This window comes from Pelecanus crispus, chromosome 10 (assembly GCF_030463565.1).
Source record: "Pelecanus crispus isolate bPelCri1 chromosome 10, bPelCri1.pri, whole genome shotgun sequence".
Taxonomy (NCBI): domain Eukaryota; kingdom Metazoa; phylum Chordata; class Aves; order Pelecaniformes; family Pelecanidae; genus Pelecanus; species Pelecanus crispus.
This window is the reverse complement of record NC_134652.1, coordinates 33,646,495-33,666,518: the sequence shown is the minus strand read 5'-3', so window position 1 is coordinate 33,666,518 and position 20,024 is coordinate 33,646,495. Positions and strand designations below refer to the sequence as shown.

General features: G+C 37.6%; 1 protein-coding gene across 1 annotated transcript in view; it reads right to left on the bottom strand.

The window, feature by feature from the left end:
• BICC1 (BicC family RNA binding protein 1) overlaps nt 1-20,024 on the bottom strand; it is a 111,955-nt gene that overhangs the window by 58,011 nt on the left and 33,920 nt on the right. Inside the window, exon 2 of the mRNA XM_075717809.1 lies at nt 15,088-15,134. Coding sequence (XP_075573924.1) covers nt 15,088-15,134 — 47 coding nt within the window. The remainder of the gene's footprint in view (nt 1-15,087; nt 15,135-20,024) is intronic.

Sequence of the window (20,024 nt, the reverse complement as noted above, 5' to 3'; positions counted from 1 at the left end):
CATTAAACCAAAAAGATGACTCAGTCTGGTCAAGGGAACAAAGGTAAGTCTGGATGCATTTAAATTAAGTGCATTTATTGAAGTATAAAAATGCTCAGAGTATGTGCTGGCTTTCAACTCCAAGCAGTATACTTTATCATAAATTCCAAGCTGATCGCAATAATCATCATTTCCACGATTTTGAAAACCACATATTATGATTATATGGGGGGGAAAAAAGTTTCTGCTGCAGCAGTTGTTTTGTCACCAGTGAAAATAGTTTATCTTGTCTGTAAAACAATTAGAGAATTTTAACTGCCTAAAAAGGTTTGCAAAAGAAAGGAACTTCTGTTTTTGTTTTTGAGAAATCGTGGCTTTCATAGGAACCTTTAAGAAGAGTTTAAACTATTTTACTTGCTTTTTTAACTATTTTTTTTAATGTATTGTGTTTGCTGTAACAGCAGGAGTGTCAGAAAATGCTAGAAAACAAGAAACTGAGTTTTTACTATAGCTGTTAAACTTGCAGGTAAACATAATGTTGAAAACTGTGCAACAGTAAAACTCAACATAGCGTAGATCACTGCTGCATCAACTTTTAGTTCTGTTTTACCATCCTAACCCAGGCAGTTTTAAGTGCCAGGATTTTTTTTTTTCCCCAAAACAAATTTGGAATCATTCCATAAAACCCTCAACTGCATGTTGCAATGGAATAGTTTTACTAGTGAAAACTCAGTGTTATGCCACATACCTCAAAAACAGCAGTACTGTTCTCAAATGAACAAAACCAAAAACGGAACTCACTTTACAAGTGATGTAGATATATACATGTATTTTAATTGTATAAACACTTTAGTTACAAAACATTTAGAGGAAATTCAGCCTAGGGATGAGTGAATCAGAGTTCATGATCATCTAGACTGCAAACCAGCTGCTTAGGCTTCCCTTCTTTCCACATAAAGTAAGCAAGAGGGTTTGTACTAATCAGTACTCTCCTCACCTTGAAGGATCAGCTCACCAAAAGGAGGAGCAGGCACATTTGGCAGCAAGATTCAACCACATAGTAATTAATCTCATGCCGCTGCTTCTCAAAATGCAGGAAACCCTAAGAAATAATTTATCTACATCTTCCCTTCCTCTCCTTTCCCTGAGAGAAATTCTGGTGTTTACGTAGCCAAACTATGTAAGCTGTTCTCAGCGGAGAACATACAGAAGATGACACAAGATACTGGAAGATACCAACAAAACAAATAAGACTGTGCCCTGACCCTGAAAAAAAGCTAGCTCTAGTTACAAATCATTGGGCCTTCATGGGGGGGGGGGGGGGGGGGGTGGGGGTGGAAAACCAACCAAACCAAAAACCCAAAAACCTCTAGCTGTAGGGCAGCTGGAGGAAAAGCTTTTGGCTTCCTTGTATTCCAGCTTGAAAAAAGAAAAAAAAAAAAAAAAAAAAAAAAAAAGGTGTATTTTAAGCATTTTGGGGAGTTTTAACATTAAGACCGCAAGAAGTTTTTTTTCTTTACATTGTATTTTTTTGTTTAGCTGGTTTTGGATGGAAACTGGAATGTCCTGAATGCAAAAAAAACCCAACCAACCAAAACTCCTCAAAAGCCCATGAGCATTTCAGAATTCAAAGAAAGTATTTTACAGGCAGTAGATGAAAAAGAACAGCCTACCAAAAAGACCTTTCTTCATTTAAAACAAGCACATTAAACAACAGTAGTATTCTTTAGTTAGTGTTGTTACAAAGTTATCTATTTCTGATCTTCCCACCTTTGGGATTTGTGCATGTTGGCCATTTTGGCCCCTGTTCTTATTCTCAGTGAAAGGAAAACAGAGAGAGGAACCTGCATCTGCCAATGGGGTTCTGCAGTTGGTTGTCTCAACTTTAGCTCAACGAGCTCATTCCAACTGAAATGACAAAAGTAACTCTCAAAACTGCACGCACAACTGCCAGAAAAAAAGCCAGTTTGTTATTTCATCAATGGAAAAACCCCTCTCTTTCAGCGTGAGGAATTAGCTTCCTCAGTTTAACCTTGCTTAATGCAACAGAAAATATAGACACCATTTTAACATGTAGAGTACTTGGACAATGAATAAGCATAGATGTTAAAAACCTTGTGAACACATTTAAACTATATTTTTAGAACCGATACATGTTTATCTTGACTTATATTTAAGAATTTTTTATTTAATACACAATATTAGGTTTTGTAGATACCCTGAATTTTTCATGCTATTAAAAACCCTAGAGAGCAATGAAATTGTACGCCCACCGGTGTTTCTATTTATCTGTCCATGTCATGTTTTAAACAACTGAGGTTTTGTGTTCAAAGAGCTTTCCTGGGTTTTCCCCCATGCAGATTAAAAACAAACAGAAATGCCTAGGTTTAGATCAGTAACATCAATGGCACTAGACATTTAAACATACGAAGTACTGCAGTGGTACCTTATTTTCAACTATCAAACCATGCGAATCCTCAGAGAGCACCTAACTTCTTTGCTACTTGGAGTATTTCAGAGGCTACGCTCCATTTCTCGTAAGCAGACTGCGAATCCTGCCTGAGAGCCTGGTGACAAATGCTCAAAGCTGAATATCCTGCATGAAGTATTGCAGCTTAAAAAACCCCACAACACTCCAGTGAAATCCAGAATACATTGTAAGCAAGGACCTAAAATTTCAGTAAGTGGAGATAATGCAAACAACTGACCTCTGTTTTAATTTGGCACCAAGAAATAAGTTTTAAAAATCCTTTCCCTAACAAGGGGAACTACCTCTAGCATCCTCAAGGCTGCAGGCAAAGTTACTTCTTACAAGAGTTAGCTGTAAAAATGGCTGGAGCAGACTGGTTGGGTAAATTATACAAAAGAAAATTAAGCTGAATAACTATTTTCATGGATATGATCACCTGTAAAAATCATTACTGTCTCTGAGGCAGAATAAAACACAGAGGTGGATGAGAAGCAGGGGAGAGAACCAAGCAGTGATTCTTCTAACTCAATTAACCCTTCTAAAATTGATTGTCTTGGGTACTGGGGGCAGGTCTTTCTCCTTCAGCAGGTTAAGTGACAAAGAAAAAAAGGAGACTATAGGGAAAAAATAATGATATCCTTCCAGATCTTGGTTTTTACTCAGAAACTGCCCCTGTGTGCAGACAAAAAAATTACCACAAAGCATACAATCAAGACAGGGCCCAAATTATATTCTGAATTATCTTTAGAGTCACTCATGTCATTCTCAACCCTGCGTTTACACATCTCAGAGAGCATTTCTTAGTATAAAATCATCTTCCAGCAAGACAAAAAAGGTATGATCAAATAACGTGAGATTTTTTCCATGCAGTACGAAGTTTAAAATTGAATAAAGTTTGATGCAATGCTAGTGTAACAAGTCAAGGGAAAAAGCAAATGGGGAAAGAGCGGGAAACTACTGTAAATTAGAAAAAGCACAAAACCACAAGAAGCACAAGACAAAATATAGATGGCTGAGCTGCACCAGTAGCCTCCCCACCCCGCAAAAAAAAAAAAAAAAAAAAAAAGAATTTGCAACAATTGAGTTCTCCATCAAGCAGATATTGGGGAGGGACTGGAAATTCAGGGTAAACCCTGTTCATTTATATTCCGTGAACACACCTCAGAGCAGCAAGTATAAGGGCACCTCTAGAGAATTATTATCGGCAACATGACCATCTGGAACTTCAGAGCCAATTGCATCTGCAAGTTCAAGATGCCTCCTAATCTCCATTTTAACAACGCATCAATAAATAGCCCTTTCTCCACTGACATAAGATAAGAACCATAAAGTACTTGGAGCCAGAAACAACCTCAATATGTATTACTAAGAAACAAGTGCTTCCCAGTGTAAATGCGTACAGTCAAAAATTGCTGCAGAGGAGAGAATCCCATGTATGAGGGTAGGACGAGAACCAGGAAGGACAGAGAAGATTAGAAAAAGTATTATTTACATAAATGTCATGGTAATAGAAATTCTACAAGTCGATGGCTGGTAATCTTGTTTTGAAGTTGAATCTCCATCAGGTTCAAGAAAACACAGCAATTCTTTATGGATTACCGCAGATTGATAAGTTTATGGAGAAGAACTTGTACCCAGGAAATATTTCTTATACAGCTGCTGAAGAAAAGGTGACTGATTGTTTTGTTACATCACTGTATCCATCCCCATTTTTAATAACGGGACTGTTTTCTGAGTCCCATTCATTTTTCCCAGATCCTCACGAAAATTTATTCCATCAATTTTACAGAAGACAAAGATGAAAGTTACTGTGCAAGACAGTAGAGAAAAAAAAAAATGAAATCCAGGAACATCAATAGTAAAAGAAAAAGTAGTAGCATGGTAATGGCCTTTCAAAACTTGACAAACATGTTTCTCCATAAACATGGAATATTAATGGGAAGGTAGTTTTACGGTCATAACAACTAACACTCTTTTTGCAGATGCAAATCAGTTGAGCAGTTGTTGCGGGTGCAGAAAGCAAGCCAGGCATTATGTTGATATTCTACTAAGCTCTGCAGGTAGAAGGAAAGGTTCCTGCCGTCAACACCCACCCCGACTTCTCCCAGCACAACTGATTCCTGAACCCTACCACATATCTTTTTGCTCTTACAGGTACCTTTTGATTGCTTAATTATTCACAGGGAGCACACTGTTTAGAGGATAAAATGGAAAATACTTAAGCAGTGAGGTTAAATCACAATACTGGTTGAATAACCTTAAGATGAAAGAACTGCAGAAGCTTTCTAAGTATGGTTTTGAATGATAAAGTGAGCTTTAAAAACAAAGGCTGTAAGAAGTCAGATCTTTTTTTTTTTTAAAGCATCAAAACCACTTCAAAGCCAGGTTTCTTACAAAAAGGATACCAAAACATGATGGAACTTTATTGACATCCATGATCTGATATAGATTTTTAAGCATTTGTTTTTCCAAATATTACCTAAAATATTCTTCAGGATACAAAATTAATTCAGTAGTTAACTGAAAATACTACTAGAGATATCAGAGTGGTCTGATCACATTTAGGCTAGCACAAAATAAACATTGTCCTCATTTTGTGCCTGTTAGTTTTCCTTTACACCTAGAACAATCTTAAATAAGTAGTGAAATTGGTTTACATAAAACTGACATACAGCATTGTCTTTATCTCAGCAACATCCGTAAAACGGATTGTTAGTAGACACAAATACTCATTTTAAGACAGATACAGGTCCTTGCCCACCATCATTTACAGATGCACAGAAGCTGCATTTGATACCAACCCTTTTTGCTAAAATGCCCTGTTTTCATAAATCAAGTGCTCCAACTGCTTCAACTCAACAAGAAAGCCGCAAAAAGCGAACAGGCAGCTCAACAGGTGTTTCTAAATCAAACTGAACATGAAAAGCATAAGCTTGCCTTCCGAGTACAGCTTTAAGAACCATAATGAAAGCTGGGGCTCTGCACAGAATATTTAAAAGTTTGAAGTTCCAGTTGATCGGCAATTTTATTTGGTTTTGACAAAAAAAAAGTTTTTCTTTCTAAGAAGACACACACAGAGACAAAGTAAGTTCAACATAAACACAGTCACAGTTTTGATGCAAAATCTGCTCGTAATTAACAAGGCAAGAGTACCAGGGCAAAGGGATTAGTTATTCAATTTACAACTCTCACAAAAAAAGCCAAAATTCAGTAATGCAGATTTCACTTGTTAAAAGTTTTTAACATTCAAATGAGCACTTAATTTTAGAAAATGAAACCATTATATGTACAATCTAATTCAGTATTAACCAAATGGTGACGTGACAATTTTAAAACCAGACCTCAGGATGCCTAGTGAAAAGAAACACACACAAATTTTGCCAGTCTCTGAATATTTTGTTTCACAGACATAAAATTTTCATCTTACATCTTCTGCTTTCAGAGAGGTTGTATTACAGTTAGTGTGGCTCCCTCAGTATGTATGCATTTAGAGCACTATAAATGAGTTTACTTTTATAGTTTATTCGAAACATGGAATATCATTGGCATGAAAATTAAAAAGATATATTCCTATATAAGCAGAAGACCTGAGCTGAAGGGTCACACTAGACAAGTAAAATTCTACGTGGGCTGATATTATTTTTTCTTCTAATGGCGAAGGGGTGAAGCAGCAGTATCCGAGAGGATGACTAATCCCTGAACATCAATTCTGGCAGCAAGAACGGAGCCATGGGTGTAGCTGGAACCAGGAGGAGTATTGTATTTAATGGTTTGTTGGTTTTTTGGGTTGGGGGGAGGAGAAAGCAGGGGAAGAACACAGACGGGAAGGAAGAAGAAAACAAAAAGGAATTGTGTAAAGTTACTCAGGACCTGATAATGTGAATTCAGCCTCTAAAACTGTTGAGGCCAGAGCAAGCACTTGAGATGCCGGAGCCAGAACACATCAGTGGTACACCATCAAGGACTGCTGGGTTTGGTGAGGAAATACGGGGCATGTAAGACATTAAAAAAGAGGAGATAACAAAACTTAGCCCAAAGCTCAGTGCAAATATGTAGCTCTTTTGCAAGTTTGGCCTACATTTGGGGTATAGCAATGAATTCCTATCCCAAGCCCTGCTGTTTTTTCCCCCCTAAGGTGGTCTATGTATGAAATTCAAAACTAGAATTCACTGTTGATATTACAACTACTCCTCTAAAAAGAAGGCAGTACAGTATGTCTGACTCCACAGTATTAATGCTACTTTTCCGCAGGTAAGGGAGAGGGGCTATTTTTGAGCAGCCGGCCCCGAGGCACCCACACATTCCAGACTACACCACCATTTAGAGTTTGCAGTTCGTGCTCCTGTGTGGCAGAAAAAACATATCCTATGCAGAGTGGCAGCATAGTGAGAATCAAAACTATACAACGCAGAAAACATTTTAAGTGTGTTCTCAGTTTAGATTTACATGTAAACTATTAGTTTACATTTAAGTGTAAACTGCTTAAAAATACACAACAACACGATGCATAAGGAGGACAAGGATCAAGCCCCAGCTGTGTTAAGTTTCTGTACAGGGAGGAGCAGTATGAAAAACCTGCCTTCCCAAGTGCAAGGACATGACTGCATGTGTCTCTTGTAGGGTAGGGGTACCCAATTTTCCTATTTTACATTCCAACTGCCAGAAATGCCAAACACGTTTTTAGAAAAGTATCTGTAATGTGACTACTTGACTAGTCCTTCTCCCCTAAATTTACCTGTCCTTGAAAAGGGTAATATTGAAATTATTTTAGAGACTATCATATGGGATAACCTGTATGGATAAGGTTCAATGCCACCATACTTTTTTCTTCATGCTTCCACTGCAAGTCATTTGTTTCAATACTGCGGGAATTTGATCTTCATATACTAATTTGTCTGATTTTTATCTTAAGTTAGCTTTATTAACTGCCAAAATAACTTTAACCAAAAAAATTAAAGTGCCTCTGAATTTTCCAACAATCCAGATTCAGGTATAAAAAGGCAACAGAAGGAAAACATGCCTGTTTCCCATTTACATACTTCTACACAGCTTCATGTCAAACTAAGCAAAATACTAACATGCTTTCCTCCAGCTTCTCATGACCAATAATTTTGTGGTCTGCATGTGCAGACTTTGAGACTTCCACAAAGAAGCAAGCACACTGTTTGTTGTCGAGGACTATATGCTAGGCCAGATTAACTCTAAATGAACTTACTATCTCCACTAGGTATTCACAGCTACTCCTAATGACTTTATTAAGAATTAAGGCAGGCATGTGCAGGATGAAGAAGTGCTGAACCTAAATTAGAGGACAAGATTAACATCACAGGCAATGTATTCATTTACTCATAGTTTTGATCAATCGGTATCAGCTGATAATAATTAAAAAACCCTAATTAATGATTATATGTAAAGGCAACAGTGTAAACAACATCAGCTTTACAATTCAAGCTTCCAGGCTGTAAATAAAGCTCTAAATCAGCAAAGAAAGAATTGGGGAAAGCTACCTATGTGGACATGGCTTTGGAATTTATGTTGTTTCCTTTTCCATTAAGGCATTTTTAGCTTAGAAGGGAAGAGAACACATGCATGCACACGCACACTGCATCTTTTTTTAACCTTCACTTTACCCGAAATGAACTGGGAAAGATCATTCTTAAAACAAGGGTCTTGTTTAAGCAAGCAAGTATTGCAGTATTGTTGCTGCGTCCAAGAACTGTACTAAGTGAACCTTCTGCAACAATAACATTTACAGAACTTTGTACTTAATTTACAAATACAGCAAAGACAGTTAAGTGAGAAGAAAACTTAATCAAATGCCCTTACATTAAAGTCCTCCCTTTACTTGACTTAAATGTTTTGTTCACCCTCAATGGAAATATTAATCAAAGGTCACAGGTAATTCAGTCATTTATTTAAAATAAGTATAGTAAAAAATGTAAAGGGAATATCTAAGCATAGAAAAAAAAGCTATAAATGTATCTATGTGTACAGTATTAATGAATTCTACACCGGTAACAGAAAACAGGGGAAATTTATCTAAGAAAAAAAAATATTACTTAAGAATGAAGCCCCCACAGCACATCATTAGAAACACCAATATGCAGCCAACTCTTCTCTCCAAAAGCAGAAGCAGTAAGTCTCCTCTGTACAAATCAGGAACACACTGTATATTATTAACTTGTAATCTTCCTCATCCTCATACTCACCTATTCCTTCTTCATTTTTTTTTTTTTTTTTTAGAGGGCAAGAAAATAGTACAAGCATTTCCGAGGACCAAAGTCCCTCCTCTATTTTAAGAGAGGAATTTAATTTTCAGAGTGAAAAGGTTTAAGCATCTCAATTGAGACTGTGGTGACAAACTGCTCCTTCTCTGTTGCTTTACAATAAAAGAGATCTTACACAAAATGTTAAGTATAGCAGTAAGGTGGCATAAAATGGGACTTCATCATCAAGTAAAACTCTGATTCACTTGGAACTCAGACCGAGCTCCAAGCAGTGACGTAGACAGTCACTCAGTACAGTACTACAGGATCAAAATCCTCACTGTTTCTGGCCAAGGGAATTATTCACAAGCGAGTCAACAAGGACAGTTGCTGTCTTAAGACTCCTACCTGCAGTGGGCACTTCAAGGATTAGGCCCAGAGAGCATTTTCATATTACAGGTAAACTCTCAAGATTGTCCCCATTATATCAGAAGCAACACAGAAGAAACTAAAGACAAAATAAAAAAAAAAAATTAAATAAACCTTGTGATCACTCCATTCCCTTGACAGAATGATTGCTACACTACAGACGTGACAAATGCAGTTTTCCACAAGAATGAAGCCTTCCCACCACTTAGCTCTGCCTGAACTAAGCAAAAAGTTAAGTAAGCATTCTTGATTTACCTTTTTAGAGAAACCAATCCAACCTAAACAGTCTCCTTCTTTCCACTGGGTGTGGTTTTGCCAAAAGGGAGACAAACCTCTCAATCTCAAGATTTCCTGTGCATGTTGACTGCCACTGACATTTTTTCAGCTCTCTAATCCATACCACCCTCCCTGAGCAGTCGCTTCCTCTTCCCAGGAAGCTAAATGAGAGGAAGCTCAATGTAAATTAGAAGCGCATGCCAGCGTTCCCATCACAGCCTAGCGCAGCCGGGCGTTTCAAGCACATTCTGGAAACGTATGGCCTTAATATATCCTTGTCACATACTGTGAGCCAAACTCTACATCAAGAGGTTATTTTAATGCTAATGTAGATACTGATTTCTACCCAGAAAAAAGTGGAAGGTGTGGAACCACTTTCTGCAGTTCAAAACTGCTCCTGTGGCTGAAATAGAGACAAAACCCACAATAATGTATAAATAACCATGAACTCGGTCTGTCTCACTAGCAAGACAAATAGCAGTGGAATAAACCAATAGCTGAGTGGTTGCCATCAGAAATGGGAGTGTAGCCTTAGGGAAACTGTAATTACAAATAGGCAGTTCAAGAGAAGTCATGGATGAAGACACATGCAAAGCCCTCCAGAAGTTACTGCTGAACATGGATAATAATCAGCCTGAGACATCTTAGTCTCAGGTCAATGATTAATATTTTTTATGCCTGAAAATGCCCCAAGTCGTTCACATTTGAAGCGCTACCTACATGTTTCGTGTTCAGAGATTAAAAAGGAAGACCAACCGTCAGCCCGACCTACTGCAGACAGAAAAATATAACTTTTTTTGAACTAAATTTATTTGCATCACTGTATACTATCTATACATAGAAAAGCATTCATGTATACATAAACACTGTATCAATACATTCACACATAAGATTTTTGCAAAAGTTACAAGGTTTGCCCCAGATCAACCAACCAAACATTTTTCAAAGATACAGGTGAAAATACAGGATGTTGCAAAACAAGCTCTTTTACTGTCTTAGATAAATAAAGAGGGCTTGAGGCAGCTTCCTTACTGCCTTTGGTGCCAGAGCCTCCCAAACAAATAATAGGTAATATACATTAATAACTACTTCATACGGAAGAAGAATTTAACAGAAAGGCGATTAAAGATGCAGTTACATATATCTGTTTTTCATGTCTTCAAATAATTGCAATTTTTGGGAGGTTTTTTTTCTTTTGGTTTTTTTTTTTTTTTTTTTTTTTTGTGTGGTTTTTTTTGTTGTTTTTAATCTCTTACTGCTACTGTTTCCAGTATCTATACTGGAAAAGCAACTCATTTTAAAGGATGGTTTCACCAAATTTATCTACTTCCAAAATAGCCTCAGTATCTTTTAAGGTGCTACTCATTTAATCAAATAAGAAGCTACAGATGAAACATGTTATATGTAAGGACAGGAAGGAAAATGAAAAAGAAAAAAAAAAAAAACAAACCCTAAGTTCCTAATAATTAACAGAAGATATTTTGGTACACACATGCAACATGTCCATTTGCATCTTCACACTTCCAAGCATGATTATGTCCCCTTCAGGTAATAACGGAGTCTGCAGTCAAGAGAATCATGAGCAATTAAACACACATTTTGCCTAAATCAAGTGATACCTTAAAAAACCCTAAGTATCTGCAACTGTGCAAATAAATATATTCCTACAAACACCATTTCTCTTTGATTAAAAAAACAAAAACAAAAACAAACCCAAACAAAAAAAATCCCACAAAACCTAAGTAATCTCAAACATTCAGAAACAATAAAACCCACAAGTTGCAGCTGGCTGGTAGCATGTTGTACTTTCCACAAAACCAAATTCTGCAAACAGACTCTTGAAAGCCTGGAAAGGAAGAGCTGAGGAGCCCCTTCAGAAATACTCCGAAAGCCCATGACTCACACATACACACTGAATTATGCTGAAATGAGCATATTAAATCTGACCTAGAGTCAAGCACTTGGGCAGAGCACCACATGTGCATCACTTCCAGTCTGCACATGCAGTCCCACGTTAGCCCAAGGACTCCAACTTCTACTAAATCCACAACCTTCCCCTGTCGCCCACCATACTGTTGACAGTCCAATGATAAGGCTAGATATACACTCTTGCCCTGAGAAGTTTCAAAATGAAAGATTATCATCAGCACTAAGATTTCCTAGTGTTTAAGAAAAAAAAAAAAAAAGACTTGATGAGGCAAGAACTAAAAGCAAACAGAAATGATGCATTAAATTCCCCCCTCTGTCCACACAGCCAACCCTCATCTGTTTTAGATTATGAACTCTTCAGGGCAGAGACCTACCACCTTCTTACATTTTATATAAGAGTGCCATGCATATCTATAGTGCTCCATAAATTATATGTTCTCCTTGGAACAGTGTCCTGGCTTTGTCTAGGAAGGGCCTTACTTGCCTATGAGGCGTGAACCAGATGTTATGGAACTCAGTGGAAAAATTCCACCATCAACTGAAAACGGGCCTTGGATCAAGAACAAGTAATAACTTCATATTAAGTATTACTCTCACGGAATAAATTAGGACAATAATATATAGAGCAAGGTCCACAAGGATCTTTTACATAAATAATATGTAACACAACAGCAAACCAATCCATGTTTATCTAAGATTACCTGTCACTGAACTGCAGATCGGAGAGCTCTAGAGAGAAAACTATCACATTATTTACTTATTCCTTTTAAATGATTATCAGCTCCCAGTGGTTTTGAAAAATCCACATTAGACTATGTTAGGTTCCTCCCCCTTTGAAGCAGCACTAAAACTTAGAAATATTAGAAGAAAGTATGCTAAAGTCTTCAGATTTTTTAAAGTGACACTACCAAAAAACCTTGATCTGCTTTTCACTTTAATTCAGGAGCAGAGGAAGGGGCACTTGACTTGATCTTCCCCACCACGACAGGGCAGAAATATTGGCTTTCTTTGCCCCTTGCAGCCAAGAACTGGGGCTTATTCTGTAACTCCACCAGCGACTGCAGAACATGTGCTTGTTTCTGCTAAAATGTGCAGTGAAATAACGCATTTTTGTTGTTTAAATTGTTATTATTAACCTTCATAACTTAAAAGTTGATAGGAGCAGTTCACATCCACTGAGTGTCTGCTTGATTATGAAAATCCAAGAAAGTAATACTGCTCGCTTACATGTTTGAAGACCAGTAGAATCATAGAATCATAGAATGCTTTGGGTTGGAAGGGACCTTGAGAGATCATCGCGCCCAACCCCCCAGTAAAAGACCACTTAGCACCAAAACCTTGTATTAACTTAACTTTCTTTAAAAGCATGAGAGATTCATTAGAGCATACTACATGTAGCTTAACAATCCAGGCTGAATCCCTGATTTCGAGCCCAGCTCAGACAACATATGAGCAACTTTTGCTTCTCCTGAGGGCAAGCTAACGAAGAACTGAGCGCTATCCCCCACTGACCAGCCACCAAGCAAGACCCAGTAGGCACTTACAGAGCCATCTGCAAGAAGTCAGCTTTGTCTCACTCCTCCCTCCAGTACCGGCCTCCTCTCTCCTGCCTCTTGGTCTGCAGGTCTTGACATACAGAATCACTTGAATTTTTGCCCTGTTACTTCTGTCATTTCAGCATTCATACGAAAACTTCTCTCACCTCACACACCCCTTCCACCCAACAGTAACTTCAGCACACTGAGGGTAGAGTTTGTCAGAAAATACTATACATGGCACTATTTATGCAAATTACACTTAAATGATACACTTCCCCTCCCCATTCTACTCAAGAGCCTGCCAATAACACCCTGACAGTCTCATTTTCAAAACTATTTAAAAAAGGCATCTACTATATCTTCAAATTCATATTAAGTTTCTTAAAGTATCTTGCCGTCTTAGCTTACAATGTGTTTCTAATGTTACAAATCACTTTCTTCCTCACTATGCAACCTGAAACACATGCAAAGAGTCTTCACTTTACCTCCAGAAACTCTGCCTTATTCAGTTCACATGAGAAAGGAAAAAACTTAACCCTGATTAAAGGAAATTGCGCAGACAGAGACGGTGAGTAAGCTATGAGCAACTGTCCAAAGATTTTTTTGAACAAAAGAAAACTTGCAAAGACAGTTTCCATCTGTTTTTATTAGCTGTAGTATCATGTGTATGTACTCGGAAACTTCAGTAATCTAGAGCTGATGAGACTGTAAGAAGAATCCCAGTCAAAATGAAGTAGCTTTAACCTATCGCAGCATCCATACTGTGCCTATATAGTAGTTATGCACGTATATGACAATATATTAATGCCAAAATAGCCACTACATCTATTATCCATATGGCTAAGTAGTGTACTCTCATTCACATACTGGAAGTTCTAGCACATTTCACTTTCCTATTAAATTCAAAACAGTATTTTTTCCTACTACATTAATAGCTACATAATCGTAAGGCACATCACATCTACAGTAAATAATCAAGCATCCAAATACACGTCAAATATATAAACCACTCCATCCCACACAGAGGAAATATTTCTTCTACAGCTTCAAGAATTATGAACAGATTTCTACAAGCGTGAGGAAACACCGTGTTGTAAAATGAATGTCTAGAATGAAGTATACGTTACTATGGCTTAGCTTTGCTGCAGTAAGTAAAAAACCCCATGCATTTTGATAAAATCCTACGGAAGAAATATTGACACATTCCCCTCTATGCACACTAATATTAGACAGTTAAGCACAAGCACCACATTCAGAAAAGTAACCCTCATTGTCAGTCAAGAGCAACATAATCTGAAGACTCCCATAAAATACTTTCTAAAACAAACATTTTAGCAGTATACATAATCCTCCCCAACAGCCTTCATCAAAGCATCTGACAACCATGTGCAGGATAAAGTATTCTTTCACACCTAAAGAGAGACCTTTTAGAAGTACCATTTATAAATACAAAGAGAACATGGAAAATACGGCAAACAACTTGTTTAACAGACAACCAGTCAAAAAGGAGTTTCAAGGCATTTCAGTATACAGCATGAAAGTTTACACTGTCTTCTCTATAGTACAGAAAGACAAAACAGCTCATCATTTTCATTAGCATACTATATGCAGATCTTCATTAACATAACTCAAATAATATTTTACATGCTATTCTTAAAACAAAAAAACCCATGTTGCTTTGCAAAAGTAATTTCAAAGTCATTACTCTTGACCATGTTTCTCTTTGTAGTTTAGTTGCTGCAGGACTATTTTTTCAAGCCCTTCCGTGCCTCTGTCTAACCACAAACTTTATTGAATCACTCTGTGGATTGTGCATTTCTTTCTTAAAAGGCCTTTGCATTTCTCAACCAAATATTTATGCTTTCAACGATATCACAATAAGTTTCATGTCAGTTTTTCAATAACAGGATGTAGCATTTATCCATAGACATAAAAGCCTTCAGACCACCTCACAATGTCTTTTGGATGAACCCCCTGCTATTAAGCAAAATAAACTTTCATGATGCATATTTTGACATTTTCAGTTAAAGAATAATTACATTGTGCATGAATGACAGTAGCATACACCAAAGAACATATTTCTCATCACTTTCCATGCACAGCTGATGGTTAGCAGACACATTAAATGACAAAAACATTTTTAAGAGATTTGATCAAAGTGGAAACTGCACATTAAGTTTAATTAGTTGATCTCATGAATGAGCAATGGGCATAATTTTTTCCTCTAGTCAATTGATGTTATAGAATTAAAATTTCTTACCTTCTGAAAAAAGTCTTCCCCACTTTTCCCTTTGCCCTCTGCAGCAGCTGTAAAACAAAAGTGGGATCTGGTTATTAAATACATAGCAGAAAATTTACAGGTTTACATATAGAAATTATCAATGTGTACATGCTACTGTGAAATTATAACTCCATGTAATTTTTTTCTCAGGCAATAAACATTTGTCAACAACTGACTAATACCCAGAACAACCTTTTGCAAGTCCCTTGCTAGGGATGGAGTCCAAGCAGATGTTCATATTTGCATACTAGTGCTATAATATACTGATACATATTGTAGTTCCAAAGTTAATATGGTCGTCTAAGTCTAATGATTTATTCACACTGCATACTTTGCCATGTAATTCTACCAGTAGGGGGATCAAAAGAAAGCTAGAAGGGCACAAGATTTGCTATATCAAGAACCAAAACAAGAATAAGCATTTCAGTAAGCCAGAATCATGTTAAAAATATTTTTCATCTATTCTGCTATTTTTTATATTGACGTGAAATATAGCGCTACTACTGTGTGGTTTATTGAGCCTGAGAAAGCGCCACAAAAATCTAAACACTTATTAGTGCTGTTAAATATTCCTTTCTCAGCTGCTTGTTATCTAGTGAAATTTTGCAACATGTCCTTTCCACCAGCCAATGTTTATGAGCTACTACATTCAAAGCAGCTGAAAAACAAAAAGGCAACCCTAGATACTTCCACCAGAAACGGTGCCTTTGTAGAAACCAAAGGCATGAGCACATTTGAACATTTGAGAAAGATGACTCGAAGATAAAAGTGGCAATGAACATGGCTACTGGTAGGGCTTGGCAACCGTGGGCAAAGAAGCGCTCGTTAAGTGGGGATAAACTAAGAAATCTTGACACTTTTAGCCTAGGAAATCAAAGCCTGAAAGGTGAAAATCTTGACTTTCTGAAGAGAAACACCATCAGAAAACGCTCTTCACACCGATCCTATTTGGAGGAGAAGAGACAACGGAGAATGCCACCCTCCTCCTCGCATCCAGCACATGCCTTGCGCAGTGCCAACTGGCCCACTGCAAGGGGCTAAGCGGGGGGGGCAGGACCTCAGCTTCAGAGAGGATGAGCAGGGAAAACAGGCATCGCCACAGGAACATCCGCTAGCACACCGACATGCTCCCTGTACTCTAGGGCTCTGCTGGTCACACTGGGACATTTGTATTTACAGAAAAGGAAACGCTGACAAAAGGAAGAGTGAATAATAACTAAATACATGTGGGCTGTAAACAAAGTGTAGAGCCTTCAGAGTGCTTCTCAAAAACAGCCGCCGACACCACAGAACAAAAGATCACTGTAGAACACAGCTTAGAAGCTTACAAGAAACGATCATATAATTCAGCGATTTCAAGAGTAAAACCTGGATTAGGGCCTGGATTATCTTCCATATGTATTTAAACCCATAACTGTATACTCAGGTAACATGAACGATTGCACTTAAAATGATACAATTGCATATAGCTTATGTTGTAGCTTATCTGCGTTGCAACCCGAGACCTAGCAGCCAATTCAAAACACAGTAGGTCAAGCTAATTATGAAGACGATGATTTCCTTTTCCCTGGTGAAAGGGATGTCTCCAAATGGAACTATAAGTGCAAAAAAAAAACCCCAATTCAAAACACAGTAGGTCAAGCTAATTATGAAGACGATGATTTCCTTTTCCCTGGTGAAAGGGATGTCTCCAAATGGAACTATAAGTGCAAAAAAAAAACCCCAAAAGTGTCCTGAATGGTACTGGATTGCTGTAGAAACTCATTGTCATTGTGATTTTCCTGTATTTCTCATGTACAAAACAAACATCTAGCTCACTCCATCACCCTGGCTTCAAAACTGTTTCAGGTACTTACCTCTCCCCACTCTTCCAATTGCACAAGCAATCCCAAACTCCTAAGTTAACATTAATTCAGCTAATGCAACCTAAGAACAAATGCAACCGAGCAGATACAGGCTAGAGGCATGAGATGACTTTTTCTACCCCAGAGGAAGCAATGCCACTACATTTGAAATAGGTTTCTCAATATCAGTAACACTTAAATACCATGAATAAAGTGTATGCTACAAAGCTTTATCTAATACAGTGCAGAAGTTCATGTTATTTAACTCAAGTGTAGTCAGAGCAGAGGCAACCAGTGAAGCCTGTCAAGCAGCCACCTTGCTGTAGAGCATTTCCAGACTCCACAATTCCACAACTCTGTGAAGGAAACAAAGCCCTCCTCGCCCTCAAAACCCACAAGTGCCTCTAAGAGAAAAGTAAACTGGTGCATGTTTCACCAGAACAAGGCTTTCTGGAGGCAGACAAACCAATTGGGGAAGATTTCAGTTTTTCAGATTTACAAGCTACAAATACTAGCAGAAAAACACAACTTTCTTTTGACAGCAGCCACTTCATAGATGCAAGTTGTTTTACAAGTTTTCCATTAACTCAGGAACAGCTATGAAACACTTTTGGGAAATGAGTAGCACCCACACTATTTCAAGTGAAACATGGGACCAACGTGCTTTTAATCAGAGGGTACAAGATATAAATTGGAGATGAGAACATGACAGATGTGAGGCTGAAGTTGCAGTTTTGAGAGTAGACAGATTTTGTTCCAGCTGCAAATACATGATTTCTAAAGCGAATACAAACAAGAGATGGCTTAGATAATAGCAGTGATGCTCTGCAGGGCATTTAAACAGAATGCTGACAAAGCAAATTCCAAGCTTTTTATTGTAGGTTTATTTTTAAGCTGAATCATTCTGGTGACCTGATTTACAGCTTGGCCCCACCAATAACTGTATGGCACAACAGATGGACTCCAACAAGCTTGGACGAAGTAAGGAAGAAGAGGAGGGAAATGAGGACACCCTAAACAGTGTTCACAGGGGAAAAAAAACCCAAAAAAACCCAGCCTAGAGAATAGTGAAGTTGGAACAAACGGCACTTTAGGAACATCTTTAGTTAGTAATCAGTGGTTTTAGTTGTTACGCCGTACTATTAAGATATGGTCTTTCATGATAGCTTTTTAGCACATAAGATAATGTTTTATGATAACCCATTTGTCAGGTCTCATGATATCTACAACAAGGCAGTGAAGACTGCATGGTGTTTTTTGGAAAAGACACTGAAGTTTAAGGTCTCTGTACCTTAAGGCAGTTCTTCACATGATTAAAAACATATTGCAATGTATTTGTATTTTGTCACTTTGTGTCCATGATGCAGCTCTATTTAATCCATGAAGAGGTATGCCTCTGATCATTTTTCATATAAAACAGTTTTTGTACATTAAGGTGATCTAGTCATTACCATCTCCATTACACACTGAATTTAAAATTAAAGATGCTCAGCATTGTGGCTTCAAGTACTGAGTTACACTTACGATGGTGTCTTTCACTATAAAAGAAAAAAGTGCCTAAAAATTTGAAGATAAACTATGTGAGGCAGTATATTATGCTTCCTTTTAGGTTAGCTACTCTCCAGCTATCTCCTCCATTTGCCCTCCCTCCTCTCAATAAAACTCTTTGTACCAATTATATTGGTTTACTCTTATTTTACTTAGCTTCCTAAAATTTGCTTTCTTACTTCTATAAGGAGAAATTACAGTTAAGAAAAATTCAATTTCATCAGCAGTTCATGAATTTTGGGATGCTACCCACAATTACATGCATTTTAATCTATATTTACCTCCAAACTAAGCATCTGTATTTAAGAAAGTTTCCAACGTGTCCGAAACATTTACTATTCACATGAAATTATCTTGAAGCCTTTCTTCCTCTCCAAAGCAAAGACAGTTCTAGCACTTCTGAAAACATTAAGAGTGGCCAAACACAAGGGGAAATTTATCCATTTCTTTCACAACTGAAAGGCTAAACAGATTTTGTTCAAACAAGATGAAACCAGCGTCTGTTGTAGGGAAAGGAGTGAGAGAAGCATTCCAGAGTTATGAAATTTATTGCACAAGTCATTAAAAGTGGAAACCATTTACAGTGTTCACTATAACAAGCTGCAATTCACTAAGTCATTGAGGTTTACCTCAAATCAGATAAACAGATAAAAGCAAGCATTAATTTGTGTTTAGGAAAAAAGTCTGCTAGGTCATTTCATCCTAAGCTCAACTTCTTTCTAAATAAATCTTGAGAGTATTAACCCCGACTCTCAAAATAAACCTCATCTTTGAAATATCATATTGAGAAGCTCTCAAAATTTACATCCGATAGATGTAACCTGACAGATTATTTCAGTAATCTTACTAACATTAATTAAAATTTTAATATGAAAACAAGCTTTCTTCAAAAAGCAGTAATTTCCCAAGTTTTCAAACAGCCAAGAGAACAAGCCTTTTGCAGGAGGCGGAGGGGGCTGGAAGTGCTGTACCTGTGCTGTGTGGAAGGCACAGTGTAGCCCATCTGATCATTAAATCTGAAATAAGCTTTCAGATTGTAATAAACAAAGTTTTGCACTTCCTGACTTTACAAACAGAATTAATGATTTCAAAACACCATGCCAGTAACAAACAACATTAAGAAGTGACACTAATGCCTACGCTTCTTGAGTTACCATCACTAATCCCGATTTAGGAAATACTACGTCAACAAATGCAGGTCAGTTATTTAATGCCTTGCTAAATTCCCCTTCAAATAATGGTTAAAAACCACTTTTAGAGCTTTCTTCCTACAGATGCAGGTCACTAGAGCCCCACTACTCTCAGTTGCTGTGAGAATATTTTTAAAAGACAAGTCCAAGTAGTTACTTGTGGAAGACAGACGGACTTTTGGTTTTATAAGAACACTTTCAGCCACCAAAAGAAAAAGCCTTCGCTGCTCACTTCTACCTTGTGCTGCTCTCCCGCATTTCTGTGCAGCCATGGCAGGGACCACGTCTAGCTTTATACTTGGTGGAAAGAGTAGCATTTACCCCCCCGGACTGC